The 27,133-nt window shown below is 43.8% G+C and overlaps 1 protein-coding gene across 1 annotated transcript in view; it reads left to right on the forward strand.

The window, feature by feature from the left end:
• The window catches only part of ALS2CL (ALS2 C-terminal like), a 57,210-nt gene that overhangs the window by 22,241 nt on the left and 7,836 nt on the right, over nt 1–27,133 (forward strand). The window contains 13 exon segments of the mRNA XM_054273864.1: nt 874–972; nt 1,961–2,119; nt 3,582–3,693; nt 5,503–5,580; nt 9,332–9,367; nt 9,369–9,419; nt 12,530–12,738; nt 15,400–15,493; nt 18,000–18,157; nt 20,558–20,620; nt 22,325–22,498; nt 25,536–25,578; nt 25,794–25,855. Coding sequence (XP_054129839.1) covers nt 874–972; nt 1,961–2,119; nt 3,582–3,693; nt 5,503–5,580; nt 9,332–9,367; nt 9,369–9,419; nt 12,530–12,738; nt 15,400–15,493; nt 18,000–18,157; nt 20,558–20,620; nt 22,325–22,498; nt 25,536–25,578; nt 25,794–25,855 — 1,338 coding nt within the window.

Raw genomic sequence — 27,133 nt, forward strand, 5'->3', positions numbered from 1 at the left:
TCCTTTTATAAACCTCACTTAAATGAGGAGTTTTTACAGAAAAAAACCCAAATCCCATGAAATTCAAATTGGTTTTTAAACTTCATCCAGTACAATGGAGTTGGCGGTTTCTGTGCTGACCTTTTTCAGGCAGACATTTCCATCCAGTTGGAATCTGATCCCAGATCCCCAAATCCATGGGAATTTATTCCTAGGAAGTGTCTTATTAGATCCTTTTATAAACCTCGCGTGAGGAGTTTTTACAGAAAAAAAAATCCCATGAAATTCCAGTTGGTTTTTAAACGTCCACTACAATGGAGTCGCTGCTTTCTGTGCTGACCTTTTTCAGGCAGACATTTCCATCCAGTTGGAATCTGATCCCAGATCCCCAAATCCATGAGAATTTATTCCTAGGAAGTGTCTTAAAGTTGTTTTTAGATCCTTTTATAAACCTCACTTAAATGAGGAGTTTTTACAGAAAAAAAACAAATCCCATGAAATTCAAACTGGTTTTTAAACTTCATCCAGTACAATGGAGTCGCTGCTTTCTGTGCTGACCTTTTTTCAGGCAGACATTTCCATCCAGTTGGACTCTGATCCCAGATCCCCAAATCCATGGGAATTTATTCACAGAAAGCATCTTAAGGTTGTTGTTAGATCTCTTCAAGACCTCATTTAAATGAGAAGTTTTTTACAGAACAAAAATCAATCCCATGATGTTCAAAATGGTTTTTGAAGTTCATCCGCCACAATGGAGTCACCCTTTTCCACGTTGACCTTTTTGATGCTGACTTTTTTTCCATCCCGACCTTTTCCATGCTGATTTTTCCATGCTGACCTTTTCCGGGCTGATTTTTTTTTTCCATGCTGACCTTTCCCACGTGCCCCCATCAGGTTTGGGATCTGCCTGGTCCCGCGGCGCTCCGAGGATCGCTACGACTGCTACAAGTGCCACTGGTACCAGGGCAAGATGAGGGGCTATGGAATCTGTGAGTAAGTAAAATCCAGGATGGGTTCCAGGGAGAAGGGGGTTCCAGGGATTTAAAGTGGGAAATGCTTCCTGAAATTTTTGGAGCCTGGTCTGGAAATGCTTTGTGGGCATTTAGAATTCCAGAAGTGTTTGGGAGCTTAAGGATGATGCCGTTCCACGGGCAGGGACGCCTCCCACTGTCCCAGGGTGCTCCAGCCTTTCCTTGGGCATTCCAGGGATCCAGGGGCAGCCCCAGCTGCTCTGGGAATTCCATCCCAGCCAGGAATTCCCAATTCCCAATCTCCCATCCATCCCTGCCCTCTGGCACTGGGAGCCATTCCCTGTGTCCTGTCCCTCCATCCCCTGTCCCCAGTCCCTCCCCAGCTCTCCTGGAGCCCCTCCAGGCCCTGCCAGGGGCTCTGAGGTTTCCCTGGAATTTTCTCCTCCAAGGTCACCCCAAATGCTTTGGCTTCTGGGAACACTGGGCTGCCCCCGGTTCCTGCTCATCCCTATCCCTGATTTCTCCATGCCAAGTGGGACAGACCCAACATTCCAACTGGGATAGACGTGTCCTCCAACCTGGATGTTCTGCTCCTTTGTTCAACTCAGAGCTGCTCTTCCCAGAGGGACCTGTCCAGGGAAGGGCTTTGTGGTGGCCACCACAAAGAGCTGGATCCAAGCTTGGCCTCCTTCCTATGGATCCGATTTTCCAGCCTGGATTCACCAGAGCTTCCTGTGCCCAGGCTGGTGAGAGGTCAATTCTTGAGTGGCCTCTCCCAGGACAACTCCAAGCCCGCACGTTGAATCCTTGGATAGTTTGGGAAGCTTTGGAATGTCCGGTTTGGGTGATGCACATTCCCAACAGCAAACGGGGATCCAATTCAATGCTGTGGGGAAAATCCTTGGAATATTTTGAGATGGATGAGCCTGATCTCCTCACTTCCCTGGTTTTCTACTCCAGGAGAAGCTGTCAAATATTCCCAGGCTGGAATTGCACCCCTCTTCCTGCAGGTACGGGAATGACCTGGTCTACAAGGGCTACTTCAAGGACAGCGTGCGCCAGGGCTTTGGGATCCTGGAGAACTTCTCGGCTGAGAATCCCTTCAGATACACGGGACAGTGGGAAAACGACAAAAAGAGCGGATACGGAGTCTGGGAGGACAAGGAGAGGTAAAGGTGGGATGGATCTGAGGTGTGGGAATGTTGAGGTTGCAGGAAACCCCGACAAGGGAAGGGATGAGAATCTTGGCTCCATGTTTCAGAAGGCTGATTGATTATTTCATGATATAGATTATATTAAAAGAAAATGATATATTAAAACTACACTAAAAGAATAGAAGAAAGGATAGCAAGGAATAGAAAGGAATGAAAATAAAATCTTGTGACTGACCAGAGTCCAAGCCAGCTGGGCTGTGATTGGCCATTAATTATAAACATCCAACATGAGCCCAATCCCAGATGCACCTGTTGCATTCCACAGCAGCAGATAATCAATGTTCACATTTTGTTCCTGAAGCCTCTCAGCTTCTCAGGAGAAAAATCCAAGCAAAAGGATTTTCCATAAAATATGTCCGTGACACAGGAGTGTGGGTATTAATTGTTGTGGTGTTGTTGTGGGTCCCCAGGACGAGGGAAGAGATGAGAATTTGACTCCATGTTTCAGAAGGCTGATACATTACATTACATTACATTACATTACATTAAAATAATATAATATGATAATATAATATAATATGATAATATAATATAATATAATATGAAAATATAGTATGATATGACAATATAGTATGATATGATAATATAGTATGATATGATATTATAATAAGATATAATATTATATTATGATATAATATTATATTAGATATAATATATATTATGTTATGTATAATATGTATAATACATAATATACATTATGTATTGTATATAATATATATAATATATATAATATATATCATATATATCATATATATCATATATACCATATTTTATATAATATATAATATATATTATATTATATTATATTATATTATATTATATTATATTATATATATTATATATTATAATATATAATATTACAATATAATATGATAATATTATATTATCACATTATCATATTATATTGATCTGTTATAATATTATATTATATTGATAGATTAAAACTACACAAAAAGAATAGAAGAAAGGATAGCAAGGAATAGAAAGGAATGAAAATAAAATCTTGTGGCTGCTCACAGCCTGGACACAGGTGGCTGCCGTTGGTCACCAAGTAAAAACAATTTCACACGCTGGGTAAACAATTCTCCAAATCACATTCCAAAGCAGCAAAACGTGGGGAAGCTGAAACTTCCCAGCTTCTCAGGAGAAAAGATCCTGACAAAAGGATTTTTTATAAAATGTGTCCGCGACATGGGACAGCTTTGGGTTTGGTGGGATAAATCCTGGAGATGTGGGATGGATGAGTGGGGATGTAAGGCTTGAATTCCTTGGAAAACACTCCCTGAGCTCAGTTTGTGTGGGACATCCAGCCTGGGGTGTTGTGTCAGGGAAAGCCACCCTGAGCAGGACAAATCCGACGGATTGAGAGCTGGGGAAACTGGGAACATCCGTCACTTGGGATTTCCTTGCGTTCCAGAGCGGAGAGGTACATCGGGATGTGGTTGGATGACCGCAGGCACGGAGAAGGCATCGTGGTGACGCAGTCGGGGCTCTGCTACCAGAGGACATTCCATGCGGATAAAATGGTGGTGAGTCCGAGATTTCCGTGGAATCTGGGAATCCCTGGGATGGGGAATCCATCGCTGAGGGCGAGATCGAGGCTTCGTTCCCAAATTCATCGTGGAGGACAAAGAGGCTTTGGAGATCAGGGAAAGGTTCTGCCCCCAGTGAGTGCTCGGGATGGACATTCCCAAGGGAATGGGCACATTCCAAAGGCCGCCAGAGCTCCAGGAATGTTTGGAAAACTCTCCAGGAAAGGATGGAATTGTTGGATCTCTCTGCAAGGCCAGGGGTTGGATTTGGATCCTTACGGGCCCCTTCAGGACATTCCATGATTCTCCCATAATCACGGTTTGGAAGAACAAGGTTTTGTTTCTTCTCCCCTTCCAGAGGGATTGATGGGATATTGGGAAGGAATTCCTGGGTCGGAGGGGTTGGGATGGAATTCCCAGAGATTTGGGGCAGCCCCTGGAATGTCCAAGGCCAGGTTGGAGCACCCTGGGACAGTGGGAGATCCCTGCCCATGGATCCCGAAGGTCCCTCCCAGCCCAAACCATTCCAAGAATTCCATAACATTCCGTCTTTCCTGGAAATCATGAAATCCTGACTTTTCCAGAGGGAATTCACTCATCCAGTTCATGGAACGTTGGGAATTTGGTGGGGAAAGCAAAGGGAATTGGCATTGGAATAAAAACATCCTTAAAAAAACCCAACCCTAAAAAAATCCGTCCTTAAAAAACCCAACAACCCCAATTCCACTTCCTCAATTAGGGAAAAATGGTTTTTATTGCGTTTTATGAGACATTTTTGGTTGAGGTTTTGGGATTTTTTTTCTCCTTTTTGGGTTTTTTTTATTGAGTTTTATGGGACAATTTTGATGGAGTTCTTGGGATATTTTTCTCTCTTTTTTGGGGTTTTTTTTGGGGTTTTATGGGACAATTTTGATGGAGTTCTTGGGATTCTTTTTCTCTTTTTTTTGGGTTCTTTATTGGGTTTTATGAGACATTTTTGGTTGCAGTTTTGTGATTTTTTTTTCTTTTTGGGTTTTTTTTGTTGGGTTTTATGGGACAATTCTGATGGAGTTTTTGGGGGTTTTTTGGGGGGGGTTCTTTATTGGGTTTTATGAGACATTTTTAGTTGTTGTTTTGGGATCTTTTATTTTTTTTCTTTTTGGGGTTTTTTATTGGGTTTTATGGGACATTTTTGGTTGAATTTTTTGGGGTATTTAATCCCAGAAGAAAATATCCCACCTCTGGAAGTGATCCCAGCTGGTTTGGGGATGAAGAAACCTTTGGGCTTAAACCATGGAATAAATCCCAGTGGGCAGAAAATTCCCTATGGACAGGAATTATTCCCTGGAATAATTTCCCACGGAATGGGCACATTCCCAACACCGCCAGAGCTCTGGGATTTTCCGGGAATTCTTGGGATGCCTCCTGTGCCAAGAGTTGGATTTTGATCCTTCTGGATCCCTTTCCCACAGGGAATTCCACATTTCCACACCGTCGTTCTTTTCTTGGAATCATTTCCCAAAGAATTCCCTAAAATACCCCAGGATTGAGAGCACCACGAGTTTGACCCTGTGACAATCCTTGGTGGCTTTTCCTGGTTTTTTATTCCTTTTCCATGGGAAACCCATGGAATAATTTTATTGCTCCAAGTTTCCTGACCTCCTTCTCCATGGGTTTTCTTGGAGCTTCTCCCAAACATTGAAAACTGATGTTTGGCTTTAAAAAAAAAAATTCTTGGAATCTGCATCCCATAAATTTTTCTGGGATGAATTGGACCAGGTGTGGAAGTTCATTCCACGAATTCCTGATTTTTCCTTTCATCCCAAGGGCTCAGGAATTCTGCTCCTGGAAGACGACTCCGTCTACGAAGGGAACTTCACGGATGATCTGACGTTCGTTGGAAAGGTTGGAATTCCCTCCCTCTTCTTCTGGAATTTTCCATGGGTTCATCTCCCAACTTTATTCCTTCCTGCTCTGCTTCCCTCAGCTTCCTACAAAACCCCGTTTTCCAAATTTCTGGAATATTTAGCACAGAAGGAAAACTGCAGCTGGAGATTTTGGGAATTTCGAGAATAATTTGGGATTTTCACGTTTTATTTACTTCATGTTGGTTGGGTTGGGTTTTTTGGGGTTTATTTTTTTGGGGTTTATTTTCTTGGGTTTTTCTTGGGTTTTTCGGGACATTTCTGGTTGAGGTTTTGGGGTATTTTTCACTCTTTTATGAGGTTTTTTATTTGGTTTATGGGACATGTTTAGTTGAGTTTTCTGGGGTTTTTTTTGTTGTGTTTTTGTTGGGTTTTATGGAACATTTTTAGTCGAGTTTTTTAAGTTTTTAAAAATGTCTTACAGGACATTTTTGGTTGAGGTTTGTGGATTTTTTTCTCTTTTTTTGGGGTTTTTAAATTGGGTTTTAAAAAAACATTTTTGATTGAGTTATAGGGGTTTTTTGGTTGGGTTTTCATTGGGTTTTATGGGACATTTTTGGTTGAGTTCTTGGGGTTTTTTATTGGGTTTTATTAGGGTTTTAGATGACATATTTTGTTGAGATTTTGGGAAATTTTTTTCTTTTTTTTGGGTTTTTTTTGGTTGGGTTTTATGGGACATTTTTGATTGAGTTATTGGGTTTTTTGGTTGGGTTTTCATTGGGTTTTATGGGATATTTTTCATTGAGGTTTTTTTTTTTTCTCCTTGGGTTTTATTAGAGTTTTATGAGACGTATTTGAGATTTTGAGATTTTTTTTTTCTTTGTTTTTTTTTTGTTGAGTTTTATGGGATTTTTTGCTTGAATTTTTCTGGTTTTATTGGCTTTTATGGGACATTTTTGATTGAGTTATTGGAGGTTTTTTTGATTGAGATTTTGTTGAGTTTAAAGTGACATTTTTGGTTGAGGTTTTGGGTTTTTTTTTCTTTTTTTTGGGGGGGGGGTTTGCTGGGTTTTATGGGGTTTTTTCTTTGAATTTTTGCAGTTTTATTGGGTTTTATGGAACTCAATTTTTTGATTGGGTTTTTATTGAGTTTTAAGTGATATTTTTGGTTGAGTTTTTTGGGATTTTTTTTGGGTTTTTAGTTGGGTTTTATGAGATATTTTTGCTTGAATTTTTCTGGTTTTACTGGCTTTTATGGGACATTTTTGATGGAGTTATTGGGCTTTTTTGATTGGGTTTTTTTTTGAGCTTTAACTGACATTTTTGGTTGAGGTTTTGGGAATGTTTTTTTCTTTTTGGGGTTTTTTGTTGGGTTTTAGGGGACATTTTTGCTTGAATCTTTGTGGTTTTATTGGCTTTTATGGGACATTTTTGATTGAGTTATTGGAGGTTTTTTTGATTGAGATTTTGTTGAGTTTAAAGTGACATTTTTGGTTGAGGTTTTGGGGTTTTTTTTCTTTTTTTTGGGGGGGGGGGGGTTTGCTGGCTTTTATGGGGTTTTTTCCTTGAATTTTTACAGTTTTATTGGGTTTTATGGAACTCAATTTTTTGATTGGGTTTTTATTGAGTTTTAAGTGATATTTTTGGTTGAGTTTTTGGGATTTTTTTTGGGTTTTTAGTTGGGTTTTATGAGATATTTTTGCTTGAATTTTTCTGGTTTTACTGGCTTTTATGGGACATTTTTGATGGAGTTATTGGGCTTTTTTGATTGGGTTTTTTTTTTGAGCTTTAAGTGACATTTTTGGTTGAGGTTTTGGGAATGTTTTTTTCTTTTTTGGGGTTTTTTGTTGGGTTTTAGGGGATATTTTTGCTTGAATTTTTATGGTTTTACTGGCTTTTGTGGGACATTTTTGATTAAGTTTTTGGGGGTTTTTTTCATCTTTTTGAGTGTTTTTATCAGTTTTTTGGGGGATTTTTGGCTGTGCTTTGCAGCCGCACCCGAGATCCTTCTTTATTTTTAAAAAAGGCACATTCCAGGCTTTGGGGCCGCAGGAAATGATGCAGAACCCGGAGCTGCCGTGACCGAGGCAGCGGAAATTTGGGATTTCCCAATCCGGGCCCTGCCCTGACCCCTCCCAGCTTTTGTGGTTGCATTCCAACAGAAATTCCCGCTCCGAAGTGCTGAGAAAACCCCCAGGGCAGGAAAAATGAGATTTCCAAAAATCTGGGATGAGCCTGGCAGGAATTCTGGGAAATGGCACAATTAATGCTCGTTAATTAACGCTGACGAGCTTTGGCAGCTGAGGAAGAATTTGTCATCATCTTCCTCCTCCAGGGGCGTTCCGTGCTGAGAAAATGGTGGGGAATGCAAGAATTCCTTGGGATCTGGGAATCCCCGGGATGGGGAAAATCTGGGAATCCCTGGGAAATCTCCGGGGTGGATTTTGAGGGATTGGTTCCAGTGCTGGGATATTTTCCCTCCAAAATTCCTGCTTGGATTTGGTGGCAAATCCAGAGAAATCCGGGATTTGGGTGCGGCTGGAATTCCAAGGCAGATTTGGGATATTGTGTTGGATTTCATTTTGGGAATTTGAATAATGAATAGAGAATTGAATAATGGAGGAGTGGGAGAATAATTGAGAATTTAATTATAAATAAAGAATTTATATAATCATCGGAGAATTTAATTATAAATAGAGAATTTAAAAGTAAAGAATTTAAAATTGTAGAATTAATAATAAATAGAGATTTTAATAATACAGAATTTATATAATAAATGAAGAATTTCATAATAAAGGATGTAACAGTAAATAGCGAATTTAATTATAAAGAATTCAATAATAAAGGATTTAAAATGAAAGAATTTAAAATAGAGAATTTCTGTAATAAATACAAAATTTATATAATACATAGAATTGAATAACAAATAGAGAATTTAGTAAAAAGTGTTTAATAATAAATTTGATTTTGAATTATTATATTAAATTAATAATCGGCAATTTAATAACAGAGAGTTTAATAATAAAAAGGGAATTTAATAATAGAATTCTTATATAATTAATAGAAAGTTCAATAATAGTGAATCTAATAATTAGAGAATTCAGTAAGAAATAGAGAATTTAATCATAAATAGAGAATTTAATGACAAACTAAAATTTAAACAAAATAAAAATAATTTAATAATACAGAATTGGATAGAGAATTTGAAATAAAGAATTTGATTTATAATTAAGAATAATGAAATTTATAGTTTTAATTTAATTCCTAATCCTGGATTTTTCTGCAGGGAAAGCTCTCCAGAATTTAATAATAAATAGAGAATTTAGTAATAAATAGAGAATTCAAGAATACAAAGGTAATTTAATGATAGAGAATTTAGTAATAAATGGGAATTTAATAATAAAAAAGGAATTTAATAATAGAAATTTTAATAACAAATAGAGAATTTAACAACAAAGAATTTAATAATGATTGACAATTGAATAGAGAACTGATGCAGAGAAATTGAACTAAGTAATTTTTTTAAATTCAATTTTTTCAAAATTCATAGTTTTTAGTTTAATTTATAATTTTTATATTTTTTCAGAGAGAAAGCTCTCTGGAATTTAATAATAAAGTGGGAATTTCACAATAAATAGAGAATTCAATAATAAAAAGGGGATTTAATAATGGAGAACTCAATAATAAAAGGGAATTTAATAATAATTGAAAAATGGAAATAACTAATGTAAATTTTGATTAAAACCACATCGAATGTACAATTTTCATTAAATTTATAACTCTTTCTTTAGGGGAAGCTGTCCTTTGCCAACGGCTCCGTGCTGCGGGGGGACGTTCAGCTCGCGGGGCGGGCTCAGCGCCCAGGGCCAGCTCAGCGCGGCCCCCGAGCCCCAGAGACAGCCGGAGTGAGAGCGGGGACAGCGGGGACAGCGGGGACAACAGGGAACAGCAGGAAACAATGGGGAACAGCGGGGAACAACGGGGAACAACGGGGAACCACGGGGAACAACGGGGAACAACGGGGAACAGCGGGGAACCATGGGGAACAACAGGGAACAACGGGGAACAACGGGGAACAACGGGGAACCACGGGGAACAACGGGGAACAGCGGGGAACAGCGGGGAACCATGGGGAACAACGGGGAACAACGGGGAACAATGGGGAACCATGGGGAACAACGGGGAACAGCAGGGAACAACGGGGAACAATGGGGAACAGCGGGGAACAGCGGGGAACAGCAGAGAACAACGGGGAACAACGGGGAACAGCGGGGAACAACGGGGAACAGCAGGGAACCATGGGGAACAACGGGGAACAATGGAGAACAGCGGGGAACAACGGGGAACAACGGGGAACCATGGGGAACAACGGGGAACAACGGGGAACAGCGGGGAACCATGGGGAACAACGGGGAACAACGGGGAACCATGGGGAACAGCAGGGAACAACGGGGAACCATGGGGAACAGCGGGGAACAACAGGGAACAATGGGGAACAGCAGGGAACAACGGGGAACAGCGGGGAACAACGGGGAACCATGGGGAACAACGGGGAACAACGGGGAACAGCGGGGAACAATGGGGAACAGCAGGGAACAACGGGGAACAACGGGGAACAGCGGGGAACAACAGGGAACAACGGGGAACCACGGGGAACAACGGGGAACAGCAGGGAACAACGGGGAACAGCAGGGAACAACGGGGAACCATGGGGAACAACGGGGAACAGCGGGGAACAACGGGGAACAATGGGGAACAACGGGGAACAGCGGGGAACAACGGGGAACAACGGGGAACCATGGGGAACAACGGGGAACAGCGGGGAACAACGGGGAACAGCAGGGAACAACGGGGTCCTGGGGATCAGCGGGGTCCAGGGGAACAACGGGGAACCACGGGGAACAGCAGGGAACAACGGGGAACAACGGGGTGCTGGGGAACCACGGGGAACAACAGGGTGCTGGGGAACAATGGGGTCCTGGGGAATGGGATCCTTGGGGTCCTCGGGATTGGATCCTCAGGATCCTGGGGAAATGGGATCTTTGGAATGGGACCCTGGGGACCAGGGTACTCAGGAACAAGATCCTTGGGGTCCTTGGGATGGTATCCTGGGGAATGGGGTCCTGGGGAAGGGGATCCTTGGGATTCTGGGAATGGGATCCTTGGGAATGGGATTCTTGGGATCGTTGGGATGGGATCCCGGGGAACAGTGTCCTCGGGATCCTTGGGAAGGGGATCCTTGGGAACAGCGTCCTGGGGAATGGGGAAGGGGATCCTCAGGAACGGGGTCCTTGGGATGGGACCCTTGGGAATGGGATCCTCAGGGTCCTCAGGAAGGGGATCCTTGGGGGCAGGGTCCTCAGGATGGGATCCTCAGGAAGGGGATCCTCGGTATGGGAGTCTTGGGAATGGGGTCCTTGGGAAGGAGATCCTTGGGAATGGGATCCTCAGGATGGGATCCTGGGGAAACAGGGTCCTTGGGAACAGGATCGTGAGGAATGGGATCCTCAGGAATGCTCTGGATCCATCCCACAGGCGTTCCTGGGAATTGATCCCAATGTGGATTTATGGGCAGCAGGACAGGGGGGGATGGAGCCCGGGGGATTCAGTGTGGTGGGAGGCAGGGATGGATGTTGGACTGGAATTCTGGGATTAATTCCATGTGGGAATGAGGGAGTGGATGTTGGACTGCAATCCTGGGATTGGGATTCATTCCATAGGGAAGCAGGGATGGATGTTTTCCTGAGATCCTGGGATTTCCATGGAGTTAACTCCACGTGGGAAGCAGGGATGGATGTTGGACTGCAATCCTGGGATTTTCATGGAGTTAATTCCATAGGGGAGCAGGGATGGATGTTGGACTGTAATCCTGGGATTTCCATGGAGTTAATTCCATAGGGAAGCAGGGATGGATGTTGGACTGCAATCCTGGGATTTTCATGGAGTTAATTCCATAGGGAAGCAGGGATGGATGTTGGACTGTAATCCTGGGATTTCCATGGAATTAATTCCATAGGGGAGCAGGGATGGATGCTTTCCTGCAATCCTGGAACTGGGGTTAATTCCATAGGGAAACAGGGATGGATGTTGGACTGTAATCCTGGGATTTTCATGGAATTAATTCCACAAGGAAGCAGGGATGGATGTTTTAGCGCCATCCTGGGATTTTTCATGGAATTAATTCCTGTTGGGAAGCAGGAATGGATGTTTTGATGCCATCCAGCCCAAATTCCTCTCAGATTCCAGTTCCCCTCCCAAATCCCAGTTCAATTCCATCTTTTTTCCCCTCAAAACATTCCCAGTCACTCGGAGCATCCATGGGACAGAAATTCCCTTTCCCTGAGCTATCCAGGCAGGAACAACTCCTGGGAGCAGTTCCTCAACTCTTTTCCAGCTTTTCTGCAGGAATTCTGAGGAGATAAAGAATCTTAATTAGGAATATTTAGGAATATCCAGCAGTGCATGGAGCAGGAATTCAAAAATTTTGGATTATTTCTGTCCCATGCATCTGGAAATTTTTTCCCCCCAGAGGATTTCTGTGGTCGGGACAAGAGACTTGCAGGGTTTTTATGGAATTCCCATTTAGGAATTCCCATTTAGGAATTCCCATTTATGGAATCCACTTAGGATTATCTGGGAATGGTTTTGGTGGGAATGGATTTCAAGGATGATCCCATTCCATGGATTCTCCCACTCTCCCAAGTGGATCCAAGCTGAGCTTGGAAAACTCCCAGGGATCCAGGGGGCTGCCACAGATTCTTTGGGAATTCCATCCCAGCCAGGAATTCCTTCCCAAAATCCCATCCAAATCCCCGTTTTTCCCATGGGAAGCCATTCCCTGTGTCCTGTCCCTCCATCCCTTATCCCAAGTTCTTCTCCAGCTCTCCTGGAATTTTCCCTTTTCCAGGAAAACATTCCCAGCTCTCCCAGCCCTGTGTTTCCATCAAATCCCAGAGATTTTAGGGGGAAATCCACAAGAATTTGGGAAGACCATGGAAAATCCCAACCCTGTGTTGTTTTCCAGCCAGCTGGGCCTCAAGGAATTCCCAGTGGAGAAGAGATGGACGGGAATCTTCGAGCAGTTCCTGGAATTCCTCCATTCCGGCTGCAAGGAAGAAATGGAGGAATCTTTCACGGGATTCCACATCCAAACCAGCAAGGAGCTGAGGAAATCCCAGGAATATCTGTTCTGCCAGAGGTACTGAGGGAATCCCGGGAATTCCTGAGGAAATCCTGGGAATATTCTGTTCTTCCAATGAGGAAATCCCAGGAATTCCTTTCTGTTCTGCCAAAGGTACTGAGGAAATCCCGGGAATTCCCAAGGAAGTCCTGGGAATATTTGTTATGCCAATGAGGGAATCCCGAGAAACCCTGAAGAAATCCAGGGAATTCTTGAGCAAATCCCAGGAATATTTTTTCTGCCAATGAGGGAATCCAGGGAATTCCTGATGAAATCCTGGGAATTCTTGTCCTGCCAAAGGAACAGGAACTTTTACTGAGGGAATTCCGGAATTCCTGTTCCGCTGAAGAAGAAATTCTGGGAATTGCTGGTCTGCCAAAGGTAGTGAGGAAATCCCAGGAATCCCTGAGGGAATCCCAGGAATATCTGTTCTGCCAATGAGGGAATCCCGAGAATCCCTGAGGAAATCCAGGGAATTCTTGAGCAAATCCCAGGAACAGCTGTTCTGCCAGAGGTACTGAGGGAATCCTGGGAATTCCTGAGGAAATCCTGGGAATTCCTGTTCTGCCAATGAGGGAATCCAGGGAATTCCTGAGGAAATAAATCCTAGGAATATTCTGTTCTTCCAATGAGGAAATCCCAGGAATCCCTGAAGAAATCCTGGGAATATCTGTTCTGACAATGAGGGAATTCTGGGAATCCCTGAGGAAATCCTGGGAATTTCTGTTCTGACAATGAGAGAATCCCAGGAATCCCTGAGGAGATCCAGGGAATTCCTGTTCTGCCGGAGGTACTGAGGGAATCCTGGGAATTCCTGAGGGAATCCTGGGAATATCTGTTCTGCCAAAGAGAGAATCCTGGGCATTCCTGTTCTGCCAAAGGTACTGAGGAAATCCCAGGAATCCCTGAGGAAATCCCAAGAATTCCTGTCCTGTCAATGAGGGAATCCCAGGAATTCCTGTTCCACCAAAGAGGAAATCCCGGGAATTCCTGAGGAAATCCTTGAAATTTCTGTTCTTCCAATGAGGAAATCCCAGGAATTCCTGTTCTGCCAGAGGTACTGAGGGAATCCTGGGAATTCCTGAGGAAATCCTGGGAATATCTGTTCTGCCAATGAGGGAATCCCGAGAATCCGTGAAGAAATCCAAGGAATATTTTTTCTGCCAATGAGGGAACCCAGGGAATCCCTGAGGAAATCCAGGGAATTCCTGTTCTGCCAAAGAGAATCCTGGAAATTCCTGAGGAAATCCTGGGAATATTCTGTTCTTCCAATGAGGAAATCCTGGGAATCCCTGAGGAAATCCCGGGATTTCCTGTTCTGCCAAAGGAACAGGAACTTTTACTGAGGGAATTCCAGGAATTCCTGAGGAAATCCTGGGAATATTTGTTATGCCACTGAGGGGATCCTGGGAATCACTGAGGAAATCCAGGGAATTCCTGTTCTGCCAAAGAGAAAATCCCGGGAATTCCTCTTCTGACAATGAGGGAATCCTGGGAATTCCTCTTCTGCTGAAGAAGAAATCCTGGGAATTCCTGGTCTGCCAAAGGTACCGAGGGAATCCCAGGAATCCCTGAGGAAATCCTGGAAATTTCTGTTCTGCCAAAGAGATAATCCCGGGAATTTGTGAGGAAATCCTGGGAATATTCTGTTCTTCAAATGAGGAAATTCAGGGAATTCCTGTTCTGCCAGAGGTACTGAGGGAATCCTGGGAATTCCTGAGGAAATCCTGGGGATTCCTGAGGAAATCGGGAATATCTGTTCTGCCAATGTCGGAATCCCAGGAATTCCTGTTCTCCCAAAGGAACAGGAATTTTACTGAGGGAATTCTGGGAATTCCTGTCCTTTCAATGAGGGAATCCCAGGAATTCCTGTTCTCCCAAAAAGAAAATCCTGGGAATTCCTGCTCTGCCAAAAGGGGAATCCCGGGAATTCCTGTTGTGCCAGGGAACTTTTACCGAGGAAATCCTGGGAATTCCTGCTCTGTGTAAGAGGAAATCCCGGGAATTCCTTTTCCCCCAAAGAGAAAATCCTGGGAATTCCTGCTCTGTCCAAGAGGAAATCCCAGGAATTCCTTTTCCCCCAAAGAGAAAATCCTGGGAATTCCTGTTTTGCCAATGTCGGAATCCCAGGAATTCCTTTTCCCCCAAAGAGAAAATCCTGGGAATTCCTGTTCTGCCAAAAGGGGAATCCCGGGAATTCCTGTTGTGCCAGGGAACTTTTACTGAGGAAATCCTGGGAATTCCTGCTCTGTGTAAGAGGAAATCCCGGGAATTCCTTCTCTGTGTAAGAGGAAATCCCAGGAATTCCTTTTCCCCCAAAGAGAAAATCCTGGGAATTCCTGTTCTGCCAAAAGGGGAATCCCGGGAATTCCTGTTGTGCCAGGGAACTTTTACTGAGGAAATCCCGGGAATTCCTGCTCTGTCCAAGAGGAAATCCCGGGAATTCCTGTTGGGAATGCAGACCCGCATTCCCACCCAGGAATGTTGTGCAATTCCAAGGATTTTCCAGTTGTTCCCGCTCAGGAAAAAGGAGCAGGAATTTCCCACCTCAGCTGGAATTTTTGCTGCTGAGATTCATCCACATCCACGAGAAATGAATTTGTTGAAATTATTTTAGTGCCCCTTGGGAATTTGCCAGTTGGGATTTATCCATTCATTCCTCAATTCCCGTTTTTCCAGAGGTTCTGAGGAGTTTTCCTGGAAAATCGAGGAGATCCTGGAAGATCTCGTTGAGCACCAGGAGCCAGAGTCGCTCCAGAGTTATTTGGAGAAGGTGAGGACTGAAATTATTCAATAAAATCATCAAAAATTAATAAAATTTTAATTATTAAAATGATCAAAATCCAGGATTTGATGATGAATAAATTGAATAAATAAATAAAATAAATAAATTGAATAACAGAGGATTTATCAAAGAAATAATTTCATAGTAGAGAATTTATTAACAAATAGAGAATTAAATAATAAAGAATTTATGTTATAATATAAATATTATAAAAATATCAATTTATATTATAAATATATTGTAAATTATATTTTAAATGAGGAATTTATTTATAACAAAGGAATTTATATTAAATAAAGGAAATTTAATAATGGAGAATTTAATAAGAAATAAGAAGTTTATATTATAAACAGGGAATTTAATAATAGATAATTTAATAATAAACAGAGAATTTATTAATAAATAGAGAATTTAAAAATAAAGCATTTAATAATAAATAGAGAGTTTAATAATAAATAGACAATTTAATTATGGAGCTTTAATAAATAGGGAATTTAATAATGGAGAATTTAGTATAATAGATAATTTAATAATAGAGAATTTATAGGGAATTTAATAATGAAAAGAAAATTTAATAATAGAAAATTTATATAACAGAGAATTTAATAATAATTGAGAATTTAATAATAAATAGCCAATTTGATACTAAAGCATTTAATAATAAATTTGATGTTGAATTATAAAATTAATAATAGAGACTTTATATAACAAATGGAGAATTATTAATAAAAAAGGGGATTTAATAATAGAGAATTCACTAGTAAATACAGAATTTATATAATAAATGGGAAATTTAATAATAAAAAATTTAATATTTCTTAGAGCACTTAAAAAATAATTTAATAATAAATAGAGAATTTAATAATAATGTAACAATGCATATAAAGTTTGATAATTAAGAGTGTATTAATAAAAAGAGAATTTAATTATGGAGATTTTTATTATAAATAGGGAATAATAATATAGAGAATAATAGAGAATTTAATGTAATAAATATTTTAACAATAGAGAATTTTATAAAGAATTTCATGATAGAGAATAATAGATAATTTCATACTAAATAGAGAATTTACATAATAGAGATTTTAGTAATGAATAATTTAATAATAAATTGAGATTTTAATAATAGAGACGTTATTAGTAAATAGAAAATTTAATAATAGAAAATTTATTTTAAAACCATATAATTATATACTGGAAAATGTAGTAATACAGAATTTGAAAATAAATGGAGAATTTAATAATAAAGAATTTATTAAAAATAGAGAATTGACTTTAAAAATATATAACATATGATTATATAATTAAAAATGGAATAATAAAGAATTTCTAGAATGAATTTTTCCCTCACCCACTTTTCCCTGGAGCACCTTTTGTTGCCTCTGGAATATCCCAGCAAATCCCAACTGGAGAAGGGATCAGGGAGCATTTAAGGCATCCCGAAGATCCGAAATTCCAGCTGGGAATTATAGAAAATTTTTTTTTTCTATAATTTTTTCTTTCTATTTTTTCTATTTTTTTTTATTATTTTTTCTTTCTATTTCTTCTATCGTTTTTTTAATTTTTTTCTATTTTTTCTAATTTTTTTTTCCAAATTTTTTTTCTATTTTTTCTTTCTAATTAAGATCCCAAATCCCAGCTGGGAATATATAACATATGATTATATAATTAAAAATTGAATCTTTTTAATTATATAATCATTTTTTAATTAAATAATGAAATAATAATTATATAATCATTTTTTATTATTTCAATAATTAAATCATTATATAATCGTAACTATAATTATGATTATAATTATATAATCATTTTTAATTAATAAAAATGGGGATCTTATAAAAATAGAAAAAAAATAGAAAAAAAAAATAGAAAAAATAGAAAGAAAAAATAAAAAAAAAATAGAAAAAATAGAAAGAAAAAATTATAGAAAAAAAATAAATTTCTATAATTCCCAGCTGGAATTTGGGATCTTAAATGCTCCCTGATCCCTTCTCCAGTTGGGATTTGCTGGGATATTCCAGAGGCCACAAAAGGTGCTCCAGGGAAAAATTTATTATATAAATTCTTTATTATTCAATTTTTTAATTATATAATCATATATGATATATTCCCAGCTGGAATTTGGGGTCTTAAATGCTCCCTGATCCCTTCTCCAGTTGGGATTTGCTGGGATATTCCAGAGGCCACAAAAGGTGCTCCAGGGAAAAATTTATTATATAAATTCTTTATTATTCAATTTTTTAATTATATAATCATATATGATATATTCCCAGCTGGAATTTGGGGTCTTAAATGCTCCCTGATCCCTTCTCCAGTTGGGATTTGCTGGGATATTCCAGAGGGAACAAAAGGTGCTCCAGGCAAAAGTGGGCGAGGGAAAAATTCATTCTAGAAATTATAATCAAGAATTGAATCATCAAGAATCCCAGGAGAAATCCAGGTGCCCTTTCGGGGTTTTCCCTCTCCTCCTGATCCGTGAAATCGGAATTTCCAGGCGTTGGAATCTCCCCTGCATCCCTTGGGGAAGCTGCTCCGGGCTGTGACCGCGGCGTTCCGGGCGACGTATTCGGGCGTCGGCGCCAGCCGGCACCTGCTGGCCATGGCGCAGGAGGAGGTCAAGTTCTACTCCAGGAAAATCTGGGAATTCTACCGGTGAGTCCAGAGGGAGCTGTGCCGAGGGGTGCGAGCGTGGGATGGGGGTTCGGGATCGTGGGATTTGGAGCTGGGGCTGATTTGTGCTCCTGTTTTCTCGGGCGTTCTTGGGGATTCTTGGGAGTCCTTGGGAATTCTTTGGAATCCTTGGGAGTCCTTGGGAATTCTTGGGAATTCTTGGGAGTCCTTGGGAATTCTTGGGAATTCTTGGGAGTCCTTGGGAATTCTTGGGCGTTCTTTGTAATTCTTGGGATTTCTTCAGAATTCTTGGGAGCTCTTTGTAATTCTTGGGACTTCTTTGAGACCTCTTTGGGACTTCTTTGGGACTTCCTCCGAATTCTTGGGAGCTCTTTGTAATTCTTGGGAATTCTTCTGAATTCTTGAGAATTCTTGGGAATTCTTCTGAATTCTTGGGAATTCTTGGGAATTCTTCTGAATTCTTGGGAATTCTTGGGAGCTCTTTGTAATTCTTGGGAATTTTTCAGAATTCTTGGGAGTTTTTTTGGGAGTTCTTTTGGCAATTCTAGAGAATTCTTCGCAGGTTCTTGGGAATTCTTTGGAATTCTTGGGAGTTCTTCTGAATTCTTGGGAATTCTTCTGAATTCATGGGAATTCTTGGGAGCTCTTTGTAATTCTTGGGAATTCTTCTGAATTCTTGGGAATTCTTGGGAGCTCTTTGTAATTCTTGGGAATTTTTCAGAATTCATGGGAATTCTTGGGAGCTCTTTGTAATTGTTGGGAATTCTTCTGAATTCTTGGGAATTCTTGGGAGCTCTTTGTAATTCTTGGGAATTCTTCTGAATTCTTGGGAATTCTTGGGAATTCTTCTGAATTCTTGGGAATTCTTGGGAGCTCTTTGTAATTCTTGGGAATGCTTGGGAATTCTTGGGAATTCTTCAGAATTCTTGGGAATTCTTGGGAGCTCTTTGGAATTCTTGGGAATTCTTGGGAGTTCCTCAGAATTCTTGGGAGGGAGTTCTTCGGAATTCTTGGGAATTCTTTGGAATTGTTTGGAATTCATGGGAATTCTTGGGAGCTCTTTGTAATTCTTGAGAATTCATGGGAATTCTTGGGAGTACTTTGGAATTCTTTGGAATTCTTTGGAATTCTTGGGAGCTCTTGGGAGTTCTTGAGAGTAGTCTGGAATTCTTGGGAATTTTTTGAAATTCATGGGAATTCTTCAGAATTCTTGGGAGCTCTTTGTAATTCTTGGGAATTCTTGGGAGTTCTTCCGAATTCTTGGGAGTTCTTCCGAATTCTTGGGAATTCTTCAGAATTCTTGGGAGTTCTTTGAAATTCTTGGGAGTACTTTGGAATTCATGGGAATTCTTTGAGATTCTTGGGAGTACTTTGGAATTCATGGGAATTCTTCAGAGTTCTTGGGAGTTCTTTTTAATTCTTTGGAATTCTTGAGAATTCTTGGGAGTTCTTTGAAACTCTTGGGAATTCTTCAGAATTCTTGGGAGTCCTTTGTAATTCTTGGGAGTTCTTCCAAATTCTTGGGAGCTCTTTGTAATTCTTGTAAGTTCTTGTGAGTTCTTTGTAATTGGGAGTTCTCTGGGAGTTCTCTGGGAGTTCTTGGGAATTCTTTGGAATTCTTGGGAGTTCTTGGGAATTCTTCGGAATTCTTTGGAATTCTTAGCAGTTCTTGGGAATTCTTTGGAGTTCTTGGGAGCTCTTTGTAATTCTTGAGAATTCTTCAGAATTCTTGGCAGTTCTTTCTAATTTTTGGGAATTTTTGGGAGCTTTTGGGAGTTCTTCAGAATTCTTTGGAGCTCTTTGTAATTCTTGGGAGCTCTTTGGAGTTCCTGGGAGTCTTTAGGAGTTCTTGGGAGCCTTTGGGAGTTCCTGGCAGAGTTCCTTCCTCAAGGTGACAGCGTCAATCAGAGCACAAATCCCCGTGGCTGGAAATCCACGACTGAAGGAAAAATGGGATCCTGGAATGCTTTGGGTTGGAAATCTCATCCAGCTCCAATCCCTTCCTGCTATCCCAGGGTGCTCCAAGCCCCGTCCAACCTCTCCTTGGACACTTCCAGGGATCCAGGGGCAGCCACAGATTTTCTGGGAATTCCATCCCAGCCAGGAATTCCTTCCTAAAATCCAACCTGAACCATTCCAGGATTCGCTGGGACATCACGACAAAGCCCAGCTGCTTTTCCACAGTGGGATCGGGAATTGTCACCACTGTGCTCTTTAGAATCCATGGAAATTCTGGAATTCTCAGCCGTTCCTGGTGCTTCTGCTGCTCCAGCAGAAACCCCTCAAACACTGCAACCGCTCTGCCGGAATTCCAGGGATTTTCACTGATCTCCCACTGGGTGCCGGGACAGCGCCTCCTTTGGGAACAAATTATCCTTCAATAAACCGAGGAAGGAGCTGATCCTTGTTTTTTCTCTCCAGGGGTTTGCTGCGGGTGGCCCTGGAGCGGAAGGGCCGCGCGCCCTCGGAGGATGCGGATCCCAGGTTGGTGGCGCCTCCGGAGGTTCCGTGTTCGGATCCCGGTGGGATTTATGAGGGGTCGTGGAATTCGGGAAGCGCTGGGCTCGTGTTTGTCTGCTTGAGCCAGGATTAGTGCCCAGCCTTTGTTTGAGCCAGGATTAGCGCTCAGGTTTTTCCCAGTGCCTCCAAAGATCTCCAGGTTTCTCCTGGTGACTCCACTTCCATTGGAGCTCCCATCCCATGGAGATCTGGAGCTCCAGGTTTTCCTGGTGACTCTGGAGATCTGGAGCTCCAGGTTTCTCCCAGTGAATTTCTTGGACATCTCCTGCTGTTCCCGGTTTTTCCCAGCGGCTCCAAACATTCTCCTGGAGCTCCAGGTTTTTTCTGGGACTCTGGAGATCTGGAGCTCCAGGTTTCTCCCAGTGAATTTCCTGGAGATCTCCTGCTGTTCCAGGTTTTCCCAGTGACTTTGGAGCTCTCCCGGAGCTCCAGGATTTTCCTGGTAACTCCAGAGATCTGGAGCTCTTGGTTTTTCCCAATGAATTTCCTGAAGGTCTCCTGCTGCTCCAGGTTTTCCCAAGGACTCTGGAGATCTGGAGCTCCAGGTTTCTCCCAGTGAATTTCCTGGACATCTCCTGGAGCTCCAGGTTTTCCTGGTGACTCCAAGATCTCCTGGAGCTCCAGGTTTTCCCAGGGACTCCAAAGATCTTGTGGAGCTCCGGGTTTATCCCAGTGAATTTCCTGGAGATCTCCTGCTGCTCCAGATGTTCCCAGGGACTCCAAACATCTCATAGAGCTTCAGGTTTTTCCTGATGACTCTGGAGATCTGGAGCTCCAGGTTTTCCTGGTGATTCCAGAGATCTGGAGCTCCCGGTTTCTCCCACTGAATTTCTTGGACATCTCCTGCTGCTCCAGGTTTTCCCAGTGGCTCCAAAGATCCCCTGGAGCTCCAGGTTTTCCTGATGACTCCAGAGATCTTGAGCTCCTGGTTTTTTTCCAGTGAATTTCCTCGAAATCTCCTGGAGCTCCAGGTTTTTCCCAGCGGCTCCAAACATTCTCCTGGAGCTCCAAGTTTTTCCTGGGACTCTGGAGGTCTGGAGCTCCAGGTTTTCCTGGTGACTCCGGAGATTTGGATCTCCAGGTTTCTCCCAGTGAATTTCCTGGAGATCTCTTGCTGCTCCAGATTTTCCCAGGGACTCCATACATCTCGTGGAGCTTCAGGTTTTTCCTGATGACTCTGGAGATCTGGAGCTCCAGGTTTCTCCCAGTAAAGTCCCTGGACATCTCCTGGAGCTCCAGGTTTTCCTGGTGACTCCAAGATCTCCTGGAGCTCCAGATTTTCCCAGGGACTCCAAAGATCTTGTGGAGCTCCGGGTTTATCCCAGTGAATTTCCTGGAGATCCCCTCCTGCTCCTGGTTTTCCCAGGGACTCCAAAGATCTCCTGGAGCTCCAGGTTTTTCCTGATGACTCCAGAGATACTGAGCTCCAGGTTTCTCCCAGTGAATTCCCTGGAGATCACCTTGAGCTCCAGGTTTCTCCCAGTGAATTCCCTGGAGATCTCCTGGAGCACCAGACCCTCTTGGACCAACTCGTGGCCACCACAACCCAACCATGCCAAACTCGGAAGAGCGGAAAACAAGGAGAATTCCTCAGAAATGCCCTCATAGGTTTGGGAATATCCACATGGATTTCCCTGGAAAATCCCAGGTTTTTTCCCTGTTTTCCAGTCTCGGGAAGGGCCCCAGCCTGGTGCTGCCGCTGATCCTGCCCGGATTCTATCCCGAGCTCTCCATGCTCTACATGCTCCAGCACCAGCGCGAGGACGAGCTCTACTGCCAGGGAATCGTGGAGCTCAGCCTCTACCCGGATATCCAGCTCCTGGAGTTCCTGGATGTGCAGAAGTAAGCGGGATTTTTCCATCCCCTGGGAAAATCCCAGAAAGGTTGAGTTGTTGTTGAATCCAGCATTGGTTTTTCCCAGTTTTTCACTGGAATTTCTCCCAGAATTTCTACTTGGGAATGTTTGGTTGGAAGGAGAATTGGTACTGGAAAGCTGCTGTTATCCCTGCTAATCCTCATTTTTGTGTGGAAAATTCCCAAATTTTTTTCTCCAAATCAGCTGGAATTGTTAAATATCTTGGAAAAGGAATGTTCATTCCATGGTATTCCCTGTTAAAATGTGGGAATATCCACTGAAAAGATGGAAAAAGTGGAGGCAGATGTTTCCCTCATCCATTCCTGCTCCTGGATCCACCTCTGGAAGTGATGGGAAGCAGCTTGGGAATTTTCCTCTGGGATTTCAGGAGCGCAGCAGGTCCAGGGTCTCAATTGGATTCCATCCAAAAGAAATGAGAGGAGTTGGATCCAAAAGTGCCAAAATTTCTCATGGATTGTCCCAGGATCATCCCTGAGGAATGCAAACTCTGATGGGATTCCCAGGGAAGGGGATCCATGGGATGGGATCTCCCAGGGAAGGGGATCCATGGGATGGGATCTCCCAGGGAAGGGGATCCATGGGATGGGATTCCCAGGGAAGGGGATCCATGGGATGGGACCTCTGATGGAAGTGGATCCATGGGATGGGAACTCCCAGGGAAGTGGATCCGTGGGGATGGGAACTCCCAGGGAAGTGGATCCATGGAATGGGAGCTCTGATAGAAGTGGATCCATGGGATGGGAGCTCCCAGGGAAGTGGATCCATGGGATGGAATTCCCAGGGAAGTGGATCCATGGGATGGGATCTCCCAGGGAAGGGGATCCATGGGATGGGATTCCCAGGGAAGGGGATCCATGGGATGGAATTCCCAGGGAAGGGGATCCATGGGATGGGATCTCCCAGGGAAGGGGATCCATGGGATGGGAGCTCTGATAGGAGTGGATCCATGGGATGGGAACTCCCAGGGAAGTGGATCCGTGGGGATGGGAACTCCCAGGGAAGTGGATCCATGGAATGGGAGCTCTGATAGGAGTGGATCCATGGGATGGGATCTCCCAGGGAAGGGGATCCATGGGATGGGAGCTCCCAGGGAAGTGGATCCATGGGATGGGAACTGAGGGAAGTGGATCCATGGGATGGGAACTCCCAGGGAAGTGGATCCATGGGATGGGATTCCCAGGGAAGGGGATCCATGGGATGGGAACTGAGGGAAGTGGATCCATGGGATGGGAACTCCCAGGGAAGGGGATCCATGGGATGGAATTCCCAGGGAAGTGGATCCATGGGATGGGAGCTCCCAGGGAAGTGGATCCATGGGATGGAATTCCCAGGGAAGGGGATCCATGGGATGGGAGCTCTGATAGGAGTGGATCCATGGAATGGGAGCTCCCAGGGAAGTGGATCCATGGGACAAAGGCTGCCAGGGAGGGGGATCCATGGGATGGAGGGAACTGGATCCATGGGCTGGAATTCCCAGGGAATTGGATCTATGGAATGGGAGCTCCCAGGGATATGGATCCATGGGGATGTAGGCACCCAGGGAAGTGGATCCATGGGATGGGAGCTCTGATAGGAGTGGATCCAGGGGATGGGAGCTCCCAGGGAAGTGGATCCATGGGACGAAGGCTGCCAGGGAGGGGGATCCATGGGATGGAGGGAAGTGGATCCGTGGGATGGGAGCTCCCAGGGAAGTGGATCCGTGGGATGGGAGCTCCCAGGGAAGTGGATCCATGGGATGGGAGCTCTGATGGAAATGGATCCATGGGATGGGAGCTCTCAGGGAAGTGGATCCATGGGATGGAGGCACCAGGGAAGTGGATCCATGAAATGGAGAAAAGTGGATCCATGGGATGGAGTTCTGATGGAAGTGGATCCATGGAATGGGATCTCCCAGGGAAGTGGATCCATGGGATGGGATCCCTGAGGGAAGTGGATCCATGGGATGGGATCTCCCAGGGAAGTGGATCCATAGGATGGAGGAAAGTGGATCCATGGGATGGAAACTCCCTGGGAGATGGATCCATGGGGATGGAGGTTTCCAGGGAAGTGGCATGGAGAGAAGTGGATCCATGGGATGGGTCCTCTGATGGAAGTGGATCCATGGGGATGGAGGCACCCAGGGAAATGGATCCATGGGAATGGAGGCTTCCAGGGAAGTGGATCCAGGGGATGGAATTCCCAGGGAAGTGGATCCAGGGGATGGGAGCTCTGATAGGAGTGGATCCATGGAATGGAGCTCTGATGGAAGTGGATCCATGGGCTGGAATTCCCAGGGAATTGGATCCATGGCATGGAGGCACCCAGGGAGGTGGATCCCTGGAATGGGATCTCCCATGGAAGTGGATCCATGGGATGGGAGCTCCCAGGGAAGTGGATCCCTGGAATGGGATCTCCCAGGGAAGTGGATCCATGGGATGGGAACTGAGGGAAGTGGATCCATGGGATGGGAGCTCCCAGGGAATTGGATCCATGGGATGGAGCTCTGATGGAAGTGGATCCATGGGCTGGAATTCCCAGGGAATTGGATCCATGGCATGGAGGCACCCAGGGAGGTGGATCCCTGGAATGGGATCTCCCATGGAAGTGGATCCCTGGAATGGGATCTCCCATGGAAGTGGATCCATGGGATGGGAGCTCCCAGGGAAGTGGATCCATGGAATGGGAGCTCCCAGGGAAGTGGATCCATGGAATGGAGCTCTGATGGAAGTGGATCCATGGGCTGGAATTCCCAGGGAATTGGATCCATGGCATGGAGGCACCCAGGGAGGTGGATCCCTGGAATGGGATCTCCCATGGAAGTGGATCCATGGGATGGGAGCTCCCAGGGAAGTGGATCCATGGGATGGGAGCTCCCAGGTTCCTGAGGCAAATCCCACCTGGAGCAGGGCCAGGAGAGGAGCAAGCGGAGCCTCCGAGGCTTTGGCAGCGCCTTGGATGAGGAGATGGGAGAACTGATGGGATTCAGGATGGAATCCATCCTAATTCCTGCTTTTCCCTTTCCAGGCACCTGTGGCCTCTCAAAGACCTCACCCTGACCTCCAACCAGGTAAGGAAAATGCTCGGAGCCAGCCGGGAATGGGAACGGGACATGGAATTGGGCTTGGATGGGGACAGAGCTTCTCCCAGCGAATCCCAGGAATCCGAGCTCCATGATCAGCTCCCATCCGGAGGCTCTGCCCGTGGATTTCCATGGAGGTTTTGTGGGATGGCTCTGGAATCTCTGCCCCCGGTATTCCAAAGGTATCCCTGTCTCTTTTCCAGAGGCGCTCCCTGATCAAGGACAAATGTTTCCTGTCAGCCACCGAGTGCCTGCAGAAGCTCATGTGAGTCCCTGTCCGGCTCTTCCCACTCAAATCCAGGTTTTTTTTTTTTTTTTTGGGGAATGCCAGGAATTTGTACCTGTTTCAAAAGCATTCCTGGGCCATTCCATTCATTATTTAAGGAAAAGTTGTTTGGGATGTTCTTTCTGGTTCAAAGTGAATTCCATGGAATTTTTCCCTCCAAAATTTCATGAAGGCATCCATAATGAAATCCAGCAATTTCCTGCTCAGCATCTTCACTTCCCACAGATATTCCCTGGGCAGGAATTCCTGGCTGGGATGGAATTCCCAGAGCAGCTGTGGCTGCCCCTGGATCCCTGGCAGTGCCCAAGGCCAGGAGCAGCCTGGGACAGTGGGAATTGTCCTTGGCCATGGAATGGGATCATCCTTAGGGTCCCTTCCCACCCAAACCATTCCATGTTTTCTCCCTGTGGAAAATGGCTCTGGAGCAGCTCCTACAGTCAGACCTGGAGTGGGATTTGGGTTGGGATTATTCCATGTTGGATTTGGGATCCTTTAGTAGCCCTTGGCTTTTCTGGGAACGTTCCCACTCCTCCAAGTTGCCTTCCCCCAGCTCTGCCTTTCCTTCTCCAGCTGGAAAAGAAGCTTGGGAAGGAATTTTCCCTGTGGGAATGGGGAGGGGCTGGGATGGAATTCCCAGAGGAGCTGTGGTTGTCCCTGGATCCTTTGAAGTGTCCAAGGAAAGGTTGGACTGGGTTTGGAGAATCCTGGGATAGTGGGACATGTCCCTGCCCATGGAATGGGATGAGATGTTCCTTAAGGTCTCTTCCAACCCTAAACCATTCCAGAGTGATGATTCCACACAAAATCTTGCATCAAAGGGAATTCACTGTTGTCACCTGGAGGGCAGATTTGGCTTGGCTGGGATATCCTGGCATTCCAGAGCCTGTTCCTCTGGATTTGAGCTCCAGGAGGGTCATCCATCCAGTGGAGCATCCCAAGAGTTTGAGTCGATCAGTGGGATGGGATCCACCTTGGAGATACCAGGAATTCCACCCTGGGGAAAATGGACAGGAATGTCCCATCCCATATTGGAGACACCAGCAATGTCCCATCCAATATTGGAGATCCCAGGAATGTCCCATTCCACCCTGGAATATCTCCTGGCACTGGCTCTTGGTGCCTCCTCTTTCCTTCACCCTTTGGAGCCAATTCATGAACTCCAAATCTCCCGAAATCCCTTAATCCCTAATTTAATTTTTTTTAAATTAAACCCCGTTTTTCCAGATGCAGCTTTTCCACGGCTCTTTTACCCCGACA

Source organism: Melozone crissalis, unplaced genomic scaffold (genome assembly GCF_028551555.1).
Source record: "Melozone crissalis strain CALT ecotype California unplaced genomic scaffold, PUWL_Pcris_2 ptg000016l_1, whole genome shotgun sequence".
In the NCBI taxonomy this organism is placed as follows: domain Eukaryota; kingdom Metazoa; phylum Chordata; class Aves; order Passeriformes; family Passerellidae; genus Melozone; species Melozone crissalis.